The sequence below is a fragment of the Pavona decussata genome, unplaced genomic scaffold (genome assembly GCF_977016875.1).
Source record: "Pavona decussata unplaced genomic scaffold, jaPavDecu1.1 SCAFFOLD_13, whole genome shotgun sequence".
NCBI lineage: Eukaryota > Metazoa > Cnidaria > Anthozoa > Scleractinia > Agariciidae > Pavona > Pavona decussata.
This window is the reverse complement of record NW_028145436.1, coordinates 1359801-1381284: the sequence shown is the minus strand read 5'-3', so window position 1 is coordinate 1381284 and position 21484 is coordinate 1359801. Positions and strand designations below refer to the sequence as shown.

The window sequence follows — 21484 nt, the reverse complement described above, 5'->3', positions numbered from 1 at the left end:
TTTAAGCTATATAGGTAACCAAAGGATTTGGTTTTGGAGCCGTTTGGGTCTAACTTGAATGATTGACAGTTACGCTGACTTCAGATTCGGTTAATGATAGTGCTTTTTCTCTAGATGCTCGATCATTCGCTTCGCGGAACCGTAATGTCGATACACTGACAATATCCCATAACCATTCTTTCAAACGGTTAAGTAAAAGTGACACCTATAACCGGACCTTTTTGTTCCCAGACTGTAGATCAAAGGGCTTCACTATTACTTAATTCATGTTGAATAGAACGTACGTACAAATAGTTAAGGTGATTTCCGTTTTTATAAGACTTAAGTGCTAAGATAGAATCCCTCTTTTGTCTTTTGCCAGTCCATCAGTTTTTGTTTTTTTTTTCAACTACTGAATGATTTTAGATACAACTCAAAGTAAATTGATTTTTTGAGAAAGAAAAACACACGGATTCGCAAAGGAGGAAATGTGTTATTTCCTGTTTCTACTGATGAAGTAACACTTGACAGATCTTCACTGGGGTTAATACGTGTCCCTTAAAAACGACTGCGTGGGAGGCTGCTCAGTAAGCTGCCAACATTTCCGGCTTCAGTGAGATAGGTGTGCAACATATTACAACTTGGTTTGTGCTTGGGTTATTGGATTGTGGTTTACAGCAAAATCATTGCTTTGTCTCCCCGCAGAAATGTCTTATTATGAGGTATTCAAGGCAAGAAGTTTTGGCTTCGCAACCAAACCGCTTTAGGTCTGACGTCAAACGAACTCAACAGGTAGCAATTACGCAACACCACGTACACTGTCACTCACTATTAAATCAGATGGTTCTTTTCAATTTCCCTAATTCCCTTCCTTCCATTTTCAATCCCGTTTCCCACCATTTATTTCTGTCCCGTCCCTCCATCTGCATCCCGCGTCAGTCGCAATCCTCATTCCCATCTTCTCATAGCCCGCGATATCCTTATCCAGCGGAAATACGAGACTGTGAAACTCTCGTTGTCGCGGACACCCTCGGGACGTCGTTTATTGCCCATAATAGCGAGAGTTCGTAATAGCGGGGTGTGACGTGGGGAATGACAGAGGTGGCGGCCTGGGGCTTGAGATTCCAGTCATTTATGAGTTACGTGGCGACCCAAAATATCTTGTAAGACTTGACAAGCTTATCAACAGTAGTGAATCTGCTAAGCAGTCATTGAGAGTGGAGGATGAGGGCTTGGTCTCTGGAAGGAAAAGGCATTAGCTGAAGTGAAAACGCGGAGTCTGTTGTACAGCCACTAAAGAGATTGGTGCGAAAATATACATTCCAGAAATCTTTCGAAGTGTGTTTCGACAAATGACGAACATCAGACTGCAATTTATGTTACATGCGAAGTTCATGGTGTCTGCTTTATCGAGAGTCAAAACAATAAAATTGTTATGTTTGTACCACGACAGTGTCCGTAATTCTGTAATAGCGAGGGTCCGTAAGAGCTGGAGTCAGTTTCAGTCAAACCCCTATAGCTTTCCCGGGGATCTGGATTTTGTCCGTAATAGCGGAGTGTCCGCGAGGCGAGGCGTTGACCGTATTGAGTCAGTAGTGTCGTGATATTTGCAGCGTTGTGATTTTACCCTTCTTTCCAACACAGCTTTCAATAGCTTACTTTATGGTTTCCGCATAAAAAAAAAAACAATTTCGTTCATCCACCTTCCCTCCCCCTCACCTCTTTGGACTGAACAGTATTTCTATTCCCATTCTGAGAAAGCTTACGCAGACAATTGTGTCGATCAATTATCAAGGTACTAGATACATAGATAGTAGCAACGTAAGTTATCTTTTAATAAAACTTTAAATCAAATAAGTTGGAAGAAAATCTGATAAAGAATATGTTAAAAGCAGTTTGCTGTACAATGTTGCTAATCCATATTTGATACAAAACTACGTATATTGTACTTTCACATTTCGGTATTTGAACGTGCATTATAGCTAATCAATCAATTAACCTAACAATTAAGCAACCGATCAACAAATTCTTCAATTAATCAATCGATAAATCAATCAATCAATCAATCAATCAATCAATCAATTTTGGCCTGGCAGATTATTAAACTGGGATATTATCCCTCTGCAATACATTGCTCTAACCTTATCTGATTAACAATTGTATTTAAGATATTCATGATAAAAAAGGAAATCTATAATACACAGCTTTAACAGCTCGGAATTAAATTCAGTCATTAAAGGAAGGCTGGCAAACTTAGTCCGAAATAACGTGTAAGTTTTTTTCGCCGACCATTATATAATTTCTCCCTACAATGACGAAAGATGAATTGTCTTGATATTCAACATGATTCAAACCAATTCTCCCAACTGCTATAAGAAATATTATAATATTGAGAGCAGTGACGAGAATATGGATTTTTATATTGGCGGGTTACACAAAGAAACAACAAACAATAAAACTTAAATTGGATCTTGACGAACCACAAATCCTTATACAAAAATTAAACGAAAAATTAAACCCAACTGTGGAAAACATTACTTAAAAAGGTAAGGTCTGAAATAGGAGAAGATTTTAAGCTGATGCGGTCTGAAGCTTGCTCCTGTAAACGCAGGAATAACCGCGTCAAGTTAGACAGCACACCAAAAACAGCAAGGAGTACCTTATCTTTGATCATGAATAGGCTTCTTCTTATCTCATTGAAAATAGGGTTAAACAGCACTCAACAGGGGAGGTGACAGGGTGTTTCTCTGTCCCCTTGTGCACACACAAATTTCTTTTTGTCATCTTAGAAGAAAGAATTTGCCACGGGGAAGGTGGGAGCAAGCCCGCCGATAAGTAGTTGTAAGAGGGACCTTAAGCCACAACAACCACAACCACAACAGAAATTTCACTTAAAAATATAAATTGACGTCCGATTTGAACTACTTTGCGATAGATCAAACTCGTTCGCTTAACGTAACGTGTACAGCTTAACCGAACTATCCCTGAACTGAAAAGGCTCCTTTCGATATATCAAAATGCAACTTGATAACGAGACCGAGAGCACAAAACAAACAAAGATTATTGCGAAATAATCATGTTTATTCAATTAATTTCTGTTGTTTGTATCCTCTGTACCTCTATGTCAAATTGAATTTTAATATTTCGAAAGAAGCCTTCCAATAAATCTTTGAATTTCGTCATTGCTCTGGTTAATGTTTTTCAAAGAGCTGGGAAGAAATGTGACAAAATCACTCCCAGGAGTGATCGATATGAAATTTCTCCTTCCATTAGCAATACATTGTCAACTAGATAGGTGATGAGAATAAAGAAAATCATCAACTAGCTGATATTGTTTGATGTAACATCAAATTCTTTGAACTAACTTTAAAAATAAAAAAAAGGCGGTCAGTTAAGAGAATTCACATTCAGATCATGGGAGTGAAAGGATTAAACCTATTGTTTTTCGTGCTCTCGTTGTCCAAGCTAAAGGTCCCTAAGAAGTCTCAAATACTTCGTTTACGGTGGAGTATCCAGATCCCTTCCTTTAGAATTACACTTCATCCACCTGTTTGCAATGATCTGGGGATATCCCCTTTCTCTTTGAACCTTTCCTTTCTGTAGCTTAATATACTGACTGTTCCAGAACACATAATTTCTTTCATTCCTCCATTTCACAGCTGCTTTGACATTGCCGGGGAATCGCCATACGGTACTAATATCCCTGGGATACCTGAGGTATTTCCTCTGCCTTCTATCATAATAATACGTATCCATTCGGCGGTTTCCATCGTCATATTTCCAGTAATTGCTGCCTTTGAAGAAGTAGGTTTTGCTGTTCCCCTCCCATTTGAACACTGCATCCATGTTGGCGAGATCCTGAGGAAGTCCGTACCGACTGATGTCCCCGGAGCTGACTAATGTTCGTGCGGAATTATATTCCCAGAATCTAAAAGGAGAGAATACAAAAGCTTGCTGGTGAGCATTAATCATTGGTATTTTCCATTGACACACTGAATTTATAATGTCGGCGTAAATCTTGATTCAGACTCATTAATAATTGATAAGCCATTGACCTATTAAATGGTCGATAAAACATCACGTGCAGTGGTTTTAAAACCCGATAAAACCTCCTCCTTATTAGTATGCGATGTTTAATGTTTTTCTCGTATGCTAATTTCCAACGTTCACAAAAGCATCATTGTTATGACCTCTCTTGACACACGCTTTTCCAGGAATGTTTTTGAAGCTCGCAGCACGTGTTTTATCGGGTCTAAAACCACTCGGCTGCGCCTCGTGGTTTTTAATCCCGATAAAACACTACTGCTCGTGTTTTAAACATTACATAACATTGCAATAAAAAGAATAGTATTGCTTCACTGCGTCGTTATTATGAAGTTTAAATTGAGCGACTTGAGCGCCCTTTTAGCCGGCGATACTCAGTATCTATCACGCAGCACATGCTGACTTGTGAGTATGTGTAGCCAACAGACTTACATTATTTGCTAATAGTTAATATGTTTCATTTGGTTATCATTTCTTGTTATCGTTGTAATTGTTGTGGCAAATGCATTAACTAAACTAAACCTTTTTTTATAAGTATATTACGGTTTTCTCTGACAAACCCAACAATTTGAGACAGTTTGTCGTTAGGTTTGTTTCTGAACTGACGACTGGATTTCAACCGTGAACCGAATGGAATTTTAACTGTTGTTTCTATTTTCAATCGTTCTTGGATCGATGTTTCACGAAGATGAAGTTTCATCACTGAATAAGCTCGAGGGAGTTTATGTACAAAGGCATTCCTCAGTTATGGAAGCCACTTAAATGCACGCTAATGAGATTCATGAACTGTATGATAGACATCACAAGGTGTCCCCTAACTTTAATTCCTTCACACATAATTCTGTCAAACATGAAGTCATATGAAAACGACAAAAACGTCTGTGTTATATGAAGTACCCAAATTCAGGGTTAGGTGTATTTTCTGGACATAAGTGAAATATTTGAAACGAGGAATTATGTACAGTTATGGTTATCCTGGGTCATTCAACCCCGCTGTCATAACGAACAAAGAACGTATAATTTACGTTGACGTGAGCAACAAAACTGGGTCTTCACGAAATTCGAAAAATTCTTCCTCGCCAGCTAGTTTTGTTGGTCAAATTTAAGGGCCAGACTGAAGCATCGACTCATTACTTCAAAGTTTTAGAAGCATTTCTAGCCATTTCAGAAAACTTAAGTTTAAAAATTTTTCGGGCCCTAGTTATCTCGCGCTGACGCATTTCGCTTTAGCCCCTCCCCCCCCCCCCCCCTCCTTCTCCGTGGGCCCTGTTTGGCTTTTCACTAAAAGTTTTTCCCGAATTCGAATCCCGATTCGCTGTGACAAAGAGTAGCGCTCACACATTAGCTCTCGAATCTTTTATGTTTTTACGTTGGCCAAATTACCTTTAGTTATCCGGCATAAAACCAAATATTTGATTTAAACTTAAGACTGATATCTTACTCTGATCCCTTGAAGAACACGATATTTTTGCGACTGTTGAGATACGCGGCATCAACAGGAGTCTTTAGTCCCCTCCAGTACAAGTTTATTTTCCGTGGACCATATCTGCGCAGTCTACGGTCCAGTTGCCAATACTCGTCTCCCCTAAAGAAGAAAGTCCATCCACTTGGACCCACGAATACTGTGTCATAACGAACGGAACTGCGGCAGACAATCGGCTCCGTGGGACGAGGCCGGCTAGTGCTACGGGTTGTGACCCGCCGGCGTCTGGTGCTAGGAGTTGTGATCCGCGGGCGTCTGGTGCTAGGAGTTGTGACCCGCGGGCGTCTGGTGGTAGGAGTTGTGACCCGCGGGCGTTTGGTTGTTGTTTTAGGTGTTGTCCTCACTTTTGGAGGAGTCAGTCGCCGGGCAGTTGGCTCTAAAATGATTAATCACCTTGTTGGCTTTATGATCATAAAGAACAGCTGGACTCATTTGAACATACAATTGTTGGGTAATGTTTGTCGCACTATTTAATGCAACTTTTGTTGCACTAGAGTTCCCGATGAATATTCAAGTGTATACTAGGCAATAGACCTTTCTCACTCGGCGGTCATGTTGAGTCTCAGGAGAATAAAAAGCTTTGTTTTTGCGCGGCAAGCCTCGCACTGAATTCGCGTGTAGGCGAGGCTTGCCGTGCAAAAGCAAAGCTTTTTATTCTCCTGGGCCCGGTTGTTCGAAAGCCGATTAACGCTAATCCACGACTATAAGTTAATTGAGGCTTTCATCTCGCTCGTTTAGAATTTTTTAAAAGGCTAATTTCAAGCTAAAGCTTAAGAAAAGTCTAAGGCAAAACTGAGGGACAAAAATCTTATGGGAGAATCTTTATTGATTAGGTATTAAACTCGAATCAAAGTTCACGTTAATCCAGGATTAACTTAATCGGGCTTCGAACAACTGGGCCCTGAGACTCAACATGGCCGCCGAGCCTGAGAAAGGTCTATGGAGACAAATATCGCGTCCGAATCTCGCACAAAATCATATTGAAGTCGCCGATGAAAATGAGAAGACACTTGCGACTTTTATCAAAGCTTAATAAGTTAAAAAAAAGGGCGACAAAACCCGTCTGTGTAAACGGCCCTTAATTCTGCCTTATACGTACAAGAACACCTATTTTCTGAGTCAAATTTTGAAAGGCACTTGAGGGATTTTCCAGCTTCTTTGGAAACAACGGCCACTTGTTTTAAAGTTAACATCAGGTTGCAATATACCAAACTTATAAAGAAGTGCATTTGAAAAAGGCTGGCTTGAGTATCAAATGGATATCACTCGATTAAGTTGGGCCTATTTTTTCCTTACTTGGGTATAATGCCTGAATTCCCCTGACGTCATCATCCGTCAGTTCAATGTTTTCGTGATATCCTTTGTACCATGGATACATGATGGAGTCACGCACGTTGGAATGTGCCAATCCCAGACTGTGTCCAAACTCGTGAACCGCCACCCAGTCCAAGTTGATACCGTCACTCGTTCCTGTGGTGAATCGTTCGTCATCGTCGAAATGTGCGTCACCGGAAAGACCTGCCAATATTGAAAAGGAGTGTCAACGTGAGTAATTCTTAAATGTTCTGTTGTAGTAGCTTCTGCTGTAGTAGCTATGTGATGGATATGAAAAACGTATCATATGAGGATTTTCTTCTCGCACAGATTTCTTTCATTAACTCTCTTCTTCACTTCAAGTTTCAGGATATGAAGTAATGCTGTAGACAGGTAAGCTGGCGAAGTCTATCTGGACCGGTTGAAAGATTGAAAGAGGCTTACGATAGCCAAGCATGCCTGCCTTGCAGTCAACGGATTCAGAGGGAGGCCATGCTTTTCAAAGTAAATATTGAAAGCGCAACCCTTTAGCTGAAGATTTCTGACGTCCGTTTACCGGATGATTCTTATTCAATCTGCCGGGTTGCCCGTACGATAACGCAGGGCCCTGAGAACTACTGTATGTGCTGGGACAAATGCTACAAAGTCCTCCTATCACCTGCTTTAAAGCCCACCTTACCAACTCCACCTCTCCCTCCTAGACAAGGTTGAAATCCACAAGTCTTTTTTATTACACCGGCTCAACTTACTGTTTGTGGGTAGGGGTCGGGGAACGGACATCATCGTTTGCGCGTGCCGCGTTTCTGTCACGTGGGAAGGGAAACATTTGTCCCAACCCTTTTGTCGTTGATTGTAGATAAATTCTTACCTCTGTTGCTAAGAGGGTAAAACGCATGCGCCAGGGTTCCACCTTCTCGGTCAAAAGGGTAGGAATCGGCATGCCTTTGACGGACGAAACTGATAAGAATGTCTGCATATACATTGGCACCAAACACCTCAATTAACTTGAGCCCTGAAGCCGACTGCCACAGATCGAACGCTTGGCGGAAGATTCGCCGCTGAGTACTGAATGGTATACCGTCTTTGGTAAAGTTCACAATCCTGTATGTTAAAACCTAAAAACCGGAAATAGATTTAACTATCATAAAATTCTTAATATAAGACCGGGTTTATGATCATTCAATGACTTTTTTGGGAGTACTTATTTCGGGGGACAGCTGATCATTGGAATGGCGCCGTCTTCAAAGGTCATTTCAGCCCCATCTAGAACTCATTAGCCCTTAGGTGTATTGGGCTATTTTGGCTCTGTACTTTAGGACAGCCAAATTAGCCCTCAAAAAATAGTACTTTGCTCACTGAAACGACCCTAATTTGGGGCTTAAATTTAAAACAAAAAAGCAGTTAGGAGGGAGTTTATTATAATCATGAATACTCTTATACACCTCCAAATAAAACATCAAAAACATATTATTCTATTGCGTAAGTCAGTAATCTTACCCGTTTCTTCCAAGTGGTTCCCTGTAGACTGAATCTACCAACCGCAGCGTTATTCTGTGGATCTTTGACTCCACATCGGTCAGTATTGATTAAACTGATGGTAGCTGCGTCCATTCTTCCTGTAACAGGAATATTACCAAACCGCTGAAGGCGTCTTATGGAGGCTTGAAACTCAGGCGAGTTCGGGTCATATGCGCCTCTGTTGTTATCACTGTCGTCTTCATCAATGTAACCAAACGTCAGTAAAAACGACGCCTGCAATAGATAGTAGAAAGGGAATATTAAGCGACTGCCAAAGTAGGTGTGGAGATACCCGCGAAATGAATCGCGTGGAGGGAAAGAGGAGTAAGTAGAAAGAGAACCTAACGAAAAAACTCAGCAGACATGGCGATGTGTGGACATTAGCCAGCATTATAGCTAATACTGTTTACGTCGCCTAGAAATGAAATATGTTGTCAATTCTTCGTCAAGATGAAATGTTTGCTTTCCCTGTTTTACCAAAACATGCCCTTTGGAGGAGAAACATACCAGACGGCTTACATGGAAGTAAATCCCACCAACTCACCCCACGCCTCCGATTCCCGAAACCTATTTCTTTTCAAAGATAAAAAACATTCGTCTTTCAGTTGATTCACTACCTTTTCAGGCAAAATAAACCATCAAGGCAGTTTAATGATGCCAAAAATAAGCAAAAAGGTTAGCGACGAGAAAACACGGTCCGAGAAACTTTCTATACTTTAAGTAACTTGCGCCAATTTGAGGAATATATCTCTTGTTTATGTTGTTTTCATCCCAGTTTGAGTTTCGATCAATCACGAAGTTTTATAATTGCATGATCTTACCCCCGACGATATCAATCAATGAAAATCAATCATTGATTGCAATCAATATAATCAATGACAATCAATAGTAATTAATTGATTGATATTGATTGCTTCAACCAATCAATAGAAATCGAAACTCACTCACCAACACGTCTTAATTTTATTGATTTTTATCGATTTTTATAGATAATCAATAATTGGTTATGCAACAGTATCTGAGTAAAACCTGACCTTTGATTGATCTAACGACGCATGCACGTCACGCGTCATATACAAATCTGTGTGTTGAGATAGGCTTTTCATAAAATAATCAGTGAAATGGACATGAAAAAACGTTCTCTCTTTTTATGATGATTTCAACAATGATACAATGGCGGACGCCTGTGTGCAGACCGTTGCATTTGGGATCTGTTAATACTGAGGAAGAAAATATAGGAAAAGGGAATAAAATGTTGTTGTTTTGAGACCATCACTCGTTTTAAATATTAATATGATGCTAAAATTAAAGGATACGTTTAGTTATGGTCATATATTTGAACAAATAAACTTATTAAAATCATTTGTCAATTCATGTGATGCGTTTTATTGAAAAGGAAACCGAGTTTTTAATAATCAATGATAATCAATACTAGTCAATGCAAATCGATCATAATCAATGAAAATCGAAACTCACTCAACTTTTGGGCTTCGATTTCTATTGATTTCCAATACCAATCAATTGATTATTATTGATTCTTATTGATTATATTGATTTTCATCGATTATTGATTTTCATTGATTGATATCGCCGGGTCTTACCACAGGCATCCCAAGCTCAAGCTGTGAGCGATGAACATCTTACGTTGTAGCGGTTACAGCGCAAATGCAAGAGTTTGTATGGGAATATTTACGCTCAGGTTTAGTAGGTACAAATATTGGAAAGTTCTTAATGAAAATGACACACCTTCCTTCTAAGGTGTATTGCCTATCGTCTGTTTGCTATTTTGTGCTGATTTGAGGCCATTTCAGCGAGTTATCACTTCATAGCAAACAGACAATAGGCAATACACCTTAGAAGCAAGTTATGTCATTTTTATTAAGAACTTTCCAGTATTTGTACCTCCTAAACCCGATCGTAAATATTCTCCATACAAACTTTGCGTCGTGACCGCTATTACGCAAGATGATCATCGCTCAAAGCTTGAGCTTGGTTCGTCCGTGATCTTAGACGTCTTACTGGCCCTGTCCTTTGCAAGTGAGCTAAGTGCAAAATAAATCAGGAAAATATTATTGATGAAAATATATTGAGAAATGTTAAGGCTACCTTGAAATCACCTTATCATTTAGGTCCTCACGATCGCGCGCGACAGGAAAAACGATGAACATGTCTTTAATCCCGGTACCATAATAACTAACCATTCTTGTTATTTGAGAAGATAAAAAACCCTCTTCGGAATAGTGGTGGATATCATTCATAGAAATCGTGTAAAGAGTACAGCAGGAACCGGGATGGCAAACACAATATAACGCTGGCGAAGTGAGGGATGGAAGCTGGCTTAAATATGTGGCTATTTCTATGGGTCTAAGCAAAAATCTTCCTACCATTTTTCGTGTCTCCTTCATTGGAGAGCTCAAGACACAGCTCAGTAAAAACGCAATGGTTAGCACGGTCACTGTACAGGACGTGCCTCTCATTTCCAGCCTTTTGATTGTCTCTCGACTTACTGCAGTTAATAACTGTCACAGGCGGTGAAAGGTGATTTGTAGAGTGTATGGTTCCACCTTTCTTCTTCGGAAAATTGCATACGTGATTGTGCGTATTGCCTTGTTGAGTGATGTTATTCTCACCGTAGGAATTCTATTGCGCCATTAAGGCGGGGTTCCCGCCATGGTGTCATGAAACTGACACAGTGCGTAATCCATGAAAGCAGAATTAGAGATTACAGATCACCTCTGATGCTACATCCGGCTTCTTTCACTTCATAACAATGATGCTTTTGTGAGCGTTGGAAATTAGCATACGAGAAAAACATTAAACACCGCATACTAATAAGTAGGAGGTTTACTGCACGTGATGTTTTATCGACCATTTATAAGTCAATGGGCTTATGAATTATTAATGAGTTTTGATGAGAATTAATGAGTTTTCATAAGAATCGTTCCCGTTATAACACACGTCACCAAAGCCTATGTGACACAGGTTACCATGCAAGCGTGATTTAAGAGTTTGTATCGAGTTAAAATTAAATCGAAATTTAGACAACAATTTTCCCTAAAAAACCCACCAAAAAGATACTTAAGTCTGAAAAAGCTTACCCGGTGTGTTTTGCTGTGTTTTCAATGCTCTTTAGTGCTTCCAAACGCTGTTTTGAGCGGTTTATCTCTCAGCAGCTGGTCCACGTGTGGCCCGTCATTTAAGGAGAGCACTTCGAAAACCTCGCAAAAATTTGCTTGAAACTTAAGCTCTCGCTTATCTCGCTTATCGCTTATCTCTTATCGTTTTCGCACACTACTATACTCAGGTGGACACAAGTTTGTTTCAGATTTTTGGTGTGGGTTCTCGCTAAAGACTCAGCCTGAAGAGGCTGGCCAGCACAACTAAGTTCTTGTATGAGTCGAAGCTTGTACTTGCTCTTCCACAGTTAGACAATAGCCCATTTTACAGTTGTATGCTTAGTGACCTGGCCTTGGATTGTAAGCGAGGCTGGAGGTGACCTTGTTTTGATACAGACCTCGCTCCTTTTCATATGTAGATCGTGTTGTTCTTATGCTAACTAGTTTTCGTTTACATATGAAAAGCAGTGAGGTTTGTATCAAAACAAGGTCACCCCCAGCCTCGCTTACAATCCAAGACCAGGTTACTAAGCATACAACTGTAAAATGGCCAATTGGCCGGGTGGGAAGACAGGAAGAGGACGCAATGCTGCATATTATTTTACAACAGCAAAAAAAGTGAAAAAGCAGGAACCACCGAGAAAGGGGAATTAACTGATTGTAAGGGAAGTAAGGAAGTTCTGATTTCCGAATTTCCCATTTTCCCGGCTTCCCTATACCGTATACTGTAAAATTCTGAATTAAGCACCCCGTGAATCAGTGCGTCCCCTCCCCGAGGACTAAAATCCTTTTCATTATAAGCTCTTCCGAATACAAGCCCAAGAACTGTTACGCAAACCAATCCTGAAACGCAAAATTCCTTCTTGATAATGAGCCATTCCCTGAAAACAAGCTCTCCCCCCCCCCCAAAAAAAAGCGCTTTAAAATATCCTTTGAACCGCCGAAAACTTATCACTACTTTCATTTGCAATATTCTTCCCCAAAATACCTGAAATACAATACTAATTGAAGAGAGCAGAAAAATACCGCCTCAGCTCAGCAAGGGTCAGCTTCTTTATAGTCGAAAAACTGTAAGATGAGGCTTTGTCAACATTGGTTGAATGCCAGGCTTCGCTACATGCGTCAGCCAGATTAAGTGTTTATACGGCTGTTCATAAATTGATGATCTTCGAGACGGAATCATCAAAGGAAAAAATAACTAAAAAAGTCATGATTTGCCCTGTAGCCTTGAACCAAGAACCAGACACGATCTAAAATTACTTTGTCTGCTTAGGGGAGCTCTCTTTTCGAGGAATTAAAGGCTGGGAAAAAGTAATAACAATCATGATGGCCGAAGGGTGAAGACAGGCCGTGCCAGAGCAGAGATGACGTGATACTGGGGAGCGATGCATTCAAGTGAGGATCACATTCGTCTTTATAGTGTGACTAAATATCTAGAACTAAATATAATCGTAAGGGAGAGGTCTACATCAAAACCAAATTCAGCCCTAGAGATCCTGCAATCTATAGGAGGCTGCAGCTACGGCTGCTTCGCTTAGATGATCCTACCTCTATAATCATGTTGCACGTGAACATTTACCACGGTAATTTCTGCCATCTCTTACAATATACTACTACCACTGTTGTGATTAAGTTTCAGTTTGCGCGAGGTGCAATAGCGCTCTGAGTTTGGCCGCCTTGCCTTTGTCCAATCAATATCACCAATATAAGTGATAAAGAAAATGAAAAAGAACCTGGTTATTCCGAAAGCTTTAAAGCATATCCGTTCAATATTGTCTTACCACTTTTCGTGTCTGTTTCGATGGGGCGCTTAAACCACACTTCAGTAAAAGAACCACAACTAAAGCAATCACCATGCAGGATTTCCCCCTCATTCCTCTGCTCATGCCGATCATCCCTAACGCTTTGAAATTATTGCTACGAGGACTTCTAAATGGCGCGAGAGTTATCGCACTGGTTCGCTCACTTGTTAACAAAACTGAGCACCCGGCGACAAGTGGCGACTTGATCCAAGTAAGACCTACATCTAGCCTGGTTACCCAGTCAACCTTATGAGCAATTACAGTCGAACCTGTATGAAGCGGTCACCCTCGGGGAATGGCTAAGTCAAAGTGACCGCTTAATACAGGTTGACCGCTTAATACAGGTTGGACAGAATACATCACTTACTTGATTAAGAAATTTCGGCTATAAAATGGTGTGACAAAGGAGAGCATGGTATTGAAACGGACTAGTAAACATTAACGCCACGATTGTGCAGCTCATTAGAAACTCAATTGCCTGGCACGCTATTTGTTTTCATATTTTAGTGGTTTCCTTTTACAAAGTGACCGTTTAAAACAGGTCAAGACAATAAAAATCAGCTTGTTGGGACTTAGTTTTGGGTGACCGCGACCGCTTAATAGAGGTGACCGTTTAATACAGGTCAGGATTACAGTAATTAAGGGAAGTAATTTTCGGGACTTTGACAACTGACCGCTTAATAGAGGGTGACCGCTTAGTACGGTGCCGCTTAATACAGGTTCGACTGTAGCAAGTGATCTAAGAGTATAATGAGAAACGGATAATCAAGTGATGATCATATAACGCAAGTTTTGCATTGGGGAATTGGTCATAGCAAGTTTGTTCGAAGAGGACCCACCTGGTCTGGATAAAGTAGGGGTGATCGGACAGCTAAATAATTGTAATAGCTGTCCGATCAGCCTCGCATTTGATTTTATGTTTTATTCAACATTGCTGATCCTAATCTACACAAAGATCCGGCTACACTTTGCTGCTGTTTGTACAAGTGGCCTTGCATTATTCCTAAAGTAGGGGGTTTATCGAAGCCACCACCTATCTCATCAACACTACTGACAAAATGTTATTGGCTTTAAAAGTTTCGAGTTGCTAGTTGACATAGAAATGTTCAGCAAACAAGAGTCAGCATTGCTAGATAAACAGGAAAAGTAAACTTTGAATCTCATTGTCATTTTTTACCGCTGCATGAAGGGGTGGCTATGCAATAATGCATCAGTCAATTCCAGCTGTGCCCATCCCCCCCCCCCCCGGGCAATAGTGGGGCAATTTTCCCACACTCTCCATCCTGGGGGTCGGGCATTAGCCTTCCACCCAATTATCCCTGGGGCATTTGACCATCTCACTTCTTTTTTTACCTTAAAACATTTTCGCTTCTTCTAATAACCAATTCATTGGCAAATTCAGTACGTTTCTTCTAGAATACGCCTAGATAGGACGCAAATGGGATGCTAGAGCTACAGAATGACCGGGGGAATGACCAATTTGGCACTAAATACGGGAAACAAGACCTAGCTGGGACTAAATTTGGCCTGAATTACCTTAGATTTTATTGCAAGTAGGTCGAGAAAGGAAGAAAACAAAACACTTTTGAGCCCCTACCCCGGGGCATTTGAACAACGTTTTGTCCCGGCTGTGGGGCATTTGCCAGTTTATTTTCAAAATATCCTAATTCCCGGGGGTCGGCCGGGGGGGGGGGGGGGGAATGGGCACAGCTGGAATTGACTGATGCATAAATACACCGTCTTTTGAGGTTGAGAAAGGGGCATACAGCCAGAGACCACCATCTATTTTGTGGTTTGGTAGGCTCTGTTCCAGTATAGCAGTTTTAATCACTTCCCTGATCCTCGAGATCCCTCACATGCCTCGTTCTCTACACGTAACTCCACACTGCGCATGCCCTTAAAACCCCAAATACTGATCAACAACTAATTTCTCCTTATAATGTCACTACTTGATTGACCACCCAGGTCATGAGAATAAAGGAAATGATCACTACACTTCTTGATGTGTAAACAAATTCTTCCAACTGGTATAATAAGGACTATATAAAGACCAGTATCAAGAATATCTATTTTGATATTGAGCCGTTAAAGAGTTTTACGGGCAAATTACATTTGGACAGTTTTCAGTACTAAATTGTAACTTTGACGGGTACAACGGCTAGAATTTTATCATGAGAGATTTCCACGCCAGACCTTGATCTTGACAAACTGCAATTTTAAAATCGATCTATATAATCCTTTTCCTACTTCCTTCGTTCCCTGCAAAAAATTACCCTCTCGCGATCGCGTTTCATTTAAAACTTCAACAATTAAAACTGTTCAGTTCGCTGACTTGAGTGCGAAAGGCCACTGACCGCATCAGAGAAAGCCGGCATGAGAGTTCAGGCCTGAAACGAAGGCAAAAATTAGAGCTCTCGTTATGTAAGGTTTCTTTTGGCCCGGTCGTATTTCTTTAGATAGACTGGACGAATACTAACCCTGGTAAGAACTGATGCATTCCTTTATAAAAGTGACCGAAAGTGACCTTTCCTACCACTGAGCAATTTTCATCTCCAACTAGTGTAGTCTATTCTCCGGGTGTGTGCTGAGTTCTCTGAGACTGAGCCTCGTTAATATACTCCTTTACCTCATTTTCAAAGCGTCAGCCCCTGAGTCCTGACAACAGGCAACCCAGCAACCACGTTCGGAGGGTCTCTCCTGTGACGTGAAGAAGAGACACCCTGGGAGCGAGGCTGGAAACCGGTGTCACTATCCTTCAGGTGGAAGAGTATTCCATTCGATTTCCAAACACCGAGAAGTAGGTTGAAAACAAGCGAGGCGTAGCCGAGGTTTTTCTGCCAACTTCGACGTGTTTGGAAATCGGATGAAACACTTTTTCGAGTGTTTAGTTTCTCAAACTATTGATAATTCTTGCGGAGAAAATCAAAGGAAACTTGTTCACCAAATTGTATGATAATTAAGTTCACATCTCCAAACCTCCTTCACTGTAGTGAAGAGAAATACCGATCGACCAATAGACCATTTCTACTAAGTTGCTTTGAACCTCATCATGATGAAAGCGAAGCTAAGTGGAAAGCCCTAACTACTTGTTTATATTTCTATAGTTCGTCGAGACAAAGCCACTTTTTAAAATAACTGTTTCAATCTCTGCTCTCAATGGGAATTGCAGGACAAGATAATAATAATAATAATAATAATAATAATATTAATAATTGCCCCCGCAGGGTTTTGGCCCAGAGGCCAAAACCCGAGGAGGCACCCTAGGATTCCCCGCGTGTATACATAAAAGGAATTTCAAAATGTAAGAAAGTAAGTACTGTAAGTAAATTTGTTAGTATGCGAAAAAAATCTCGATTTGATCAAACTAGGCGCGCACTGTCGTCTCGGGTAATATTTCAGCAAGCGCGCAAGGTGCTGTCGGGTAGCCGTCATTCTGCAACCACGAGGTCTTCGAGCAGCGTTTGACGGTCTTGCGAGCAACTGCTTGCGTTTCGTCGTCCTCTAGCAGCATTTCGAGTTCTTTGTAGCAGTGTTTCAAGGTCTTGCAACCACGAGTTCGCATTTCGCCATCATTTAGCAGCATTTCAACCACGAGTTCGCGTTTTGCCATCTTCTAGCAGCCGTGTCAAGGTCTTGCAACCACGAAGTCACATTTCGCCATCTTCTGCATCTTTAGCAGCCTTTCAAACCACGAGTTCAAATCTTCGAGCAGCGTTTCGCAGACGATCGCAGAAGATGGAACCATGTTCTATCTCTTGCGATCGTCTGCGATCATCTGCAATCAATTGCGATTTTGCGATCATATGGAAACCAAAGTTTCGAGTTCTCTCCCACGATTCAACGGTCGTGTGTTCCGACGATTGTAGGAACTGTCTACGTTATGAATGTGTTTATTATCGCAGCCACAAAGATTTTAACGACTACGATCGTCTGCGATCATATGGAAACCAGCCTTTATATCAACTAATTTATGGATAATATATTGCAGGTAATTATACATACAATACGTTGCTGTTTCACAAAACAAAACTGTATGACTGTAATAGATTTCAATGTCAAATTTACAGATAAATATGCTAACCAGTTACATGGATGTTAACTTCAATAAATATTCAAACGTTTCTTTTTTAAAATTCGTATGCACAGTATTTATATCCAGTAAAAACCATATACAGGTGTTAAACAGATCTTCAAAAGCGGGGGCAGCTCTAGTGAAAACTATTACTAGTAATAATAATAATAATAATAATAATAATAATAATAATAATAACATTTCTAATGCGAAAAAATTTCATGAAATGTTCAAATGCGCATGACAAGATTAAAAACGGAATAAAAAGGCTAAAAAGCTAAAATTACAATCAATAATAAACTTACAATAATTAAAAAAAAATCACAATTAAAAGTAAACTCACAATAATAAAAACAACGATGATAAAAATGCGTGACGGAATAGGTGAGTTTTTAGCTTGGCTTTAAAAGTACTAACTGTGGTGGCGCTTCTTATGTCAGCAAGATCCTACATACCTAGCTAAGATACGATAAGATTCGATGACGCTCGAGGGAAATCAGAACAAGGAAATCAATTTTTCGTCCTCGTTAAAGGACGTAGACGCTCCCGGTGACGCACACGACTCGATGATGTTTTTGCAGGTCAAAAAGACTTCCCCTCCTCTGGCCAATGATAATCGGAAAGCGCCCCCTCATGTCAGATCCAGATCTACGCACGAATGAAACAGCTGAAACGACTGACTTGCCAAGACTTTCTGAGCGACACGGTTCATAGAGTCGGCACTTACAGGTCAATTCAGTGCTGCTGTATAAGATTGCATTCTCAAGTTCCCTCTTTAGACTCCACAAATGGTTTCAAACTTCAAATTTTCGGAAAAGTTTAGCACTTTTAGAGAGCACCTGGTCACTTGGTATCTTGTAGTTTCTGTTTGTGGCCAATTTTTGAGTCCGGAACTGGAAGTACGCGAGTGAGCGCCCACGAACTGACATCAGGTCATTGATTCTCCGGTTGGTCGGGTAGCGCTGAGCAAGATATTTCTTTCTCTGTAACATTCTTGTGATATATAAGGCGATTGCAGATTGCAAGAGAAAATTAGGAAACCCAGTCTTGAAAGTTTACGATATCTGGTCGATTCATTCATTCTCTTGATCTATTTTTAAGATAGTCAGAAGTCTATCTTAAACCCCAAAATAAGCTGTTTAGCTTCAGTTTAATTTGACCCTCCTTAAGATACCGTGAAGTGAAGGAAAAAAGGAAATCCAAGCTTTCAAGGCGTGTTTATTGCGTCCACCGTACTGGCTTGACAGTGCTGAAACGTGACCATGTACGCCGGAAATAAGGGCCGTGCCACCTGCCGCGCATTTCGTCTTAATTTGTTTTGTTCCTTCGTAAGGTGTTGGCAAACGCTCCCAACATTTGTTCGATGGTAACTGTGTGCGCGCGTTTAAAGTTCTAAACATTGTTGCATTGGTAGGGAAACCAACTTGACTTATTTTTACTCTCCGGCCAACCTTCCAAATTCCAACAACGGTTTGTCAACCCAGGGGAGGGAGGGAGGGGTCGTCTAATGCATCAACGCGTGCCAGAAGAGTTTAGTCAGGACTTAACCAAACAGACAAACACGAGCTCTTTCAGAATACAATATTGAAAGGATGGATGAAAACTAAAATGGATATACAACACTGCATAAATATCGACAAAGTGATCCAGGGAAGCATAAAATTTAAAAATAAGAAATATCAAGTCGCCAATAAAATAATATTTTGACCTTCGACTGCTTGAGAAAAACAGGAACTACAAATGTATTTCTTAATTATATAAAAAAACAGGAACTTGGCAGACACATTTGATGAGGAAAACAATTGGAATGGCAAGTTCCGGAAATGACTACGATTCATCTGGAATTGTTGACCACGTAGATTTTCCAGATGTCTCCAAGTTCTAATTAATTTTACCAATACCTATATGTAGTCTCCCTCGCAGCCGTTCCGGTGGGAGACCAAAAGCGGACAACAACGACGGACACACAGTGGGAATCGTGCAGGTCTGTCAACCCTATTTTAACATGCTTGTGACATTTTTAGATATGACCCCGTCCTGCGAAGTGCAAGACAAACAGTACATTTAAAATACATAGCAAAGGAGAAACATTTAGTCCTCACACCACTCGAGTCTCTAAATTTGTTTAGAGATGGGGAAAAGACCTTCATACTCCTCAAGTTGATACACTCTTTGGAGGGGATAACCTCCTTTACGCTCCTTGTACTGACGAAAAAGCCTTCAAAAGAAACACAACCGATCTCGGCGGATCGAGCTTTGTGACTCTAACCTCATTGGTCCGAAGCTCTGGACCAATAGCAAAACAGAGGCGCATTTTTGATCCGCTAAGCGATGTAATTAGGGCTAAAACATTTGAGCGTTGCCCGTGTCGACGAGATACACAGCAACTGATGAGATTCCAAGAGAATTGAAACTGCAGTCTTGCATGAGAAACAACATTAGACACTCGCCAGAAGAAATTGCACTAGCATCCTAGAGACTCACAAGACAGTTGTTCATCAGTTGTTCAAGACAGTTATTCATTGCCGTTTCGCTTTCCCTGGACAAGCCCATTAGTAAATTATCAAGAAAAATGAGCGTTCTGCTATAATTACTATTTTTATTGGCAAATACTTCGACTCGACAAGGTTTTTTTTCACATTATCCAAACGACGCGCTTCTTAGTTTATTTTTCGCGCGTGACACTTGTGATGAAGTGCGATATGCAAATGAGCTAAGAAATGGTATCTAATGCGCATGTGCACCAGGTGACTGTGTCCCTTTAAATATCTGCTGCGGATGCGAGCTAAGCCACAAAATAATGGAGGTACATATCAGCTCTAAGAACACAGTAGCTGTTTTTCAGATAAGCAGCAACCCAGAGAGCTAAAAGACAGCGCAACAAGCTATAGCTCTCGAAAGCGAGAGACAACAATGATAAGCTTTGTAAAGACGAGGATGTGTTAGACACTCATATCCGTAAAAAACAAACATCCTGCGGCAGTTGCAATCTTCCCGCAGCGATATACAATAGCATAAGCATGAATTCACGAGTAAAGAAATCCACGGATCCTGTGTCATCACAGATAAAATTTATTTAGCGCTACCTGAAATCTTGCAGTTAATCCGAGCCGATAAACTTTAACAAATGCCACAGAGCTAGCATACACAATGGCATATCAAAAACTAATTCTAACGGCTCAGAATGATCAGCAAGAAATCCTCCATTCAGTATATATGAGAATTCCCCCTCACGATCAAGGTAAACACCATTAAGCTGAGCGATCGCATCACGTTTTGATCAAAAGGGAAGAATCTCTTATACCAAAGGAAAATCGCTTGAAGACATACTTGTAAAAGCAAAACTGAAAAGGTTTTTATCAAAACAACGGACACACAATGGGAGTCGCGCAGGTCTGTCAACCCCATTTTAACATAGTTATATGACCTTATATTTTTTCTGGTCACCGACAAACTTACATTCGAAAGACAATATTATTGAAGATGTACTCTGACATTCATGAAAGACTCATTGGCCTTCGGCTCATCTTTTCTCAACCATCATTTTTTTTATATAGATATATATTCTCGCCAGAAACCACTCAATGTTATACATTAAATAGGAGGGATAACTGAGTACAGTTTGTCTTTTTCAGTACTGAAAATAAAAAGAGGAGAGATTAGGAGACGGAAAGGCCTATTGATGGTACGCTGCAAGCAGAGATCCCTTTCTAGAGATACGCTCTGTTTTTTTTATAAGAACGTCTAATTTTGGAGCTGAGGCTGAACGTTTATATATTTTCTTGTGATTTGAGGCTGAAAACGTTCTTACGATGTTCTTAAATTACATGGCATACACTACATGTATTTCAGTAAATCAAAGCGGACGTGACCAAGAAACTTATCAAAGTGATTATGACAAACCGAGATGTGTGTCACCATTGTTAATGTTATACAAAACATGCCCTTAAGTATTTTGGTTAATTTACATCTGTAACCTTGATTTATATACAGATTAGCAAAATACAAAACGACGTTCTTAATCGACTCTCAGCCTGAGGAATGTTCTTGTCCGTTCTTAAAATTTTGGTTAATCTCAGCCTCGACGTTCTTATAAAAAAGGTTCTTATAAAAAAAAAAAAAAACAGAGTGTACCCCAGGGATCTTTGCTTGCAGA

The 21484-nt window shown here is 40.4% G+C and overlaps 1 protein-coding gene across 2 annotated transcripts; it reads right to left on the bottom strand.

The window, feature by feature from the left end:
- Positions 1-1790: 1790 nt before the first annotated feature.
- LOC146487798 (stromelysin-2-like) lies at positions 1791-13476 on the bottom strand. 2 transcript variants are annotated; one of them, XM_085127208.1, is made up of 6 exons: positions 13236-13476; positions 8318-8572; positions 7689-7935; positions 6803-7024; positions 5465-5882; positions 1791-3907 (listed from the first exon to the last, which is right to left on the bottom strand). In XM_085127208.1, exons 1-6 carry the CDS (start codon positions 13347-13349, stop codon positions 3478-3480), a joined length of 1686 nt encoding a protein of 561 aa, XP_084983334.1. In that variant the 5' UTR covers positions 13350-13476; the 3' UTR covers positions 1791-3477. The 2 variants fall into 2 exon arrangements, with proteins under 2 accessions (XP_084983334.1, XP_084983345.1); XM_085127219.1 differs by lacking the exon at positions 13236-13476 and adding an exon at positions 10723-10944.
- Positions 13477-21484: the final 8008 nt, after the last annotated feature.

Excerpts from the sequence above, each read along its gene's own strand:
- LOC146487798 (XM_085127208.1), bottom strand. The coding sequence starts at position 13,349 with ATGATCGGCATGAGCAGAGGAATGAGGGGGAAATCCTGCATGGTGATT. Across the intron at positions 5,883-6,802 it reads AATTCAGGCATTATACCCAA|AGCCAACTGCCCGGCGACTG; the intron begins GTAAGGAAAAAA and ends TAATCATTTTAG. Across the intron at positions 3,908-5,464 it reads GTGTTCTTCAAGGGATCAGA|ATTCTGGGAATATAATTCCG; the intron begins GTAAGATATCAG and ends CTCTCCTTTTAG.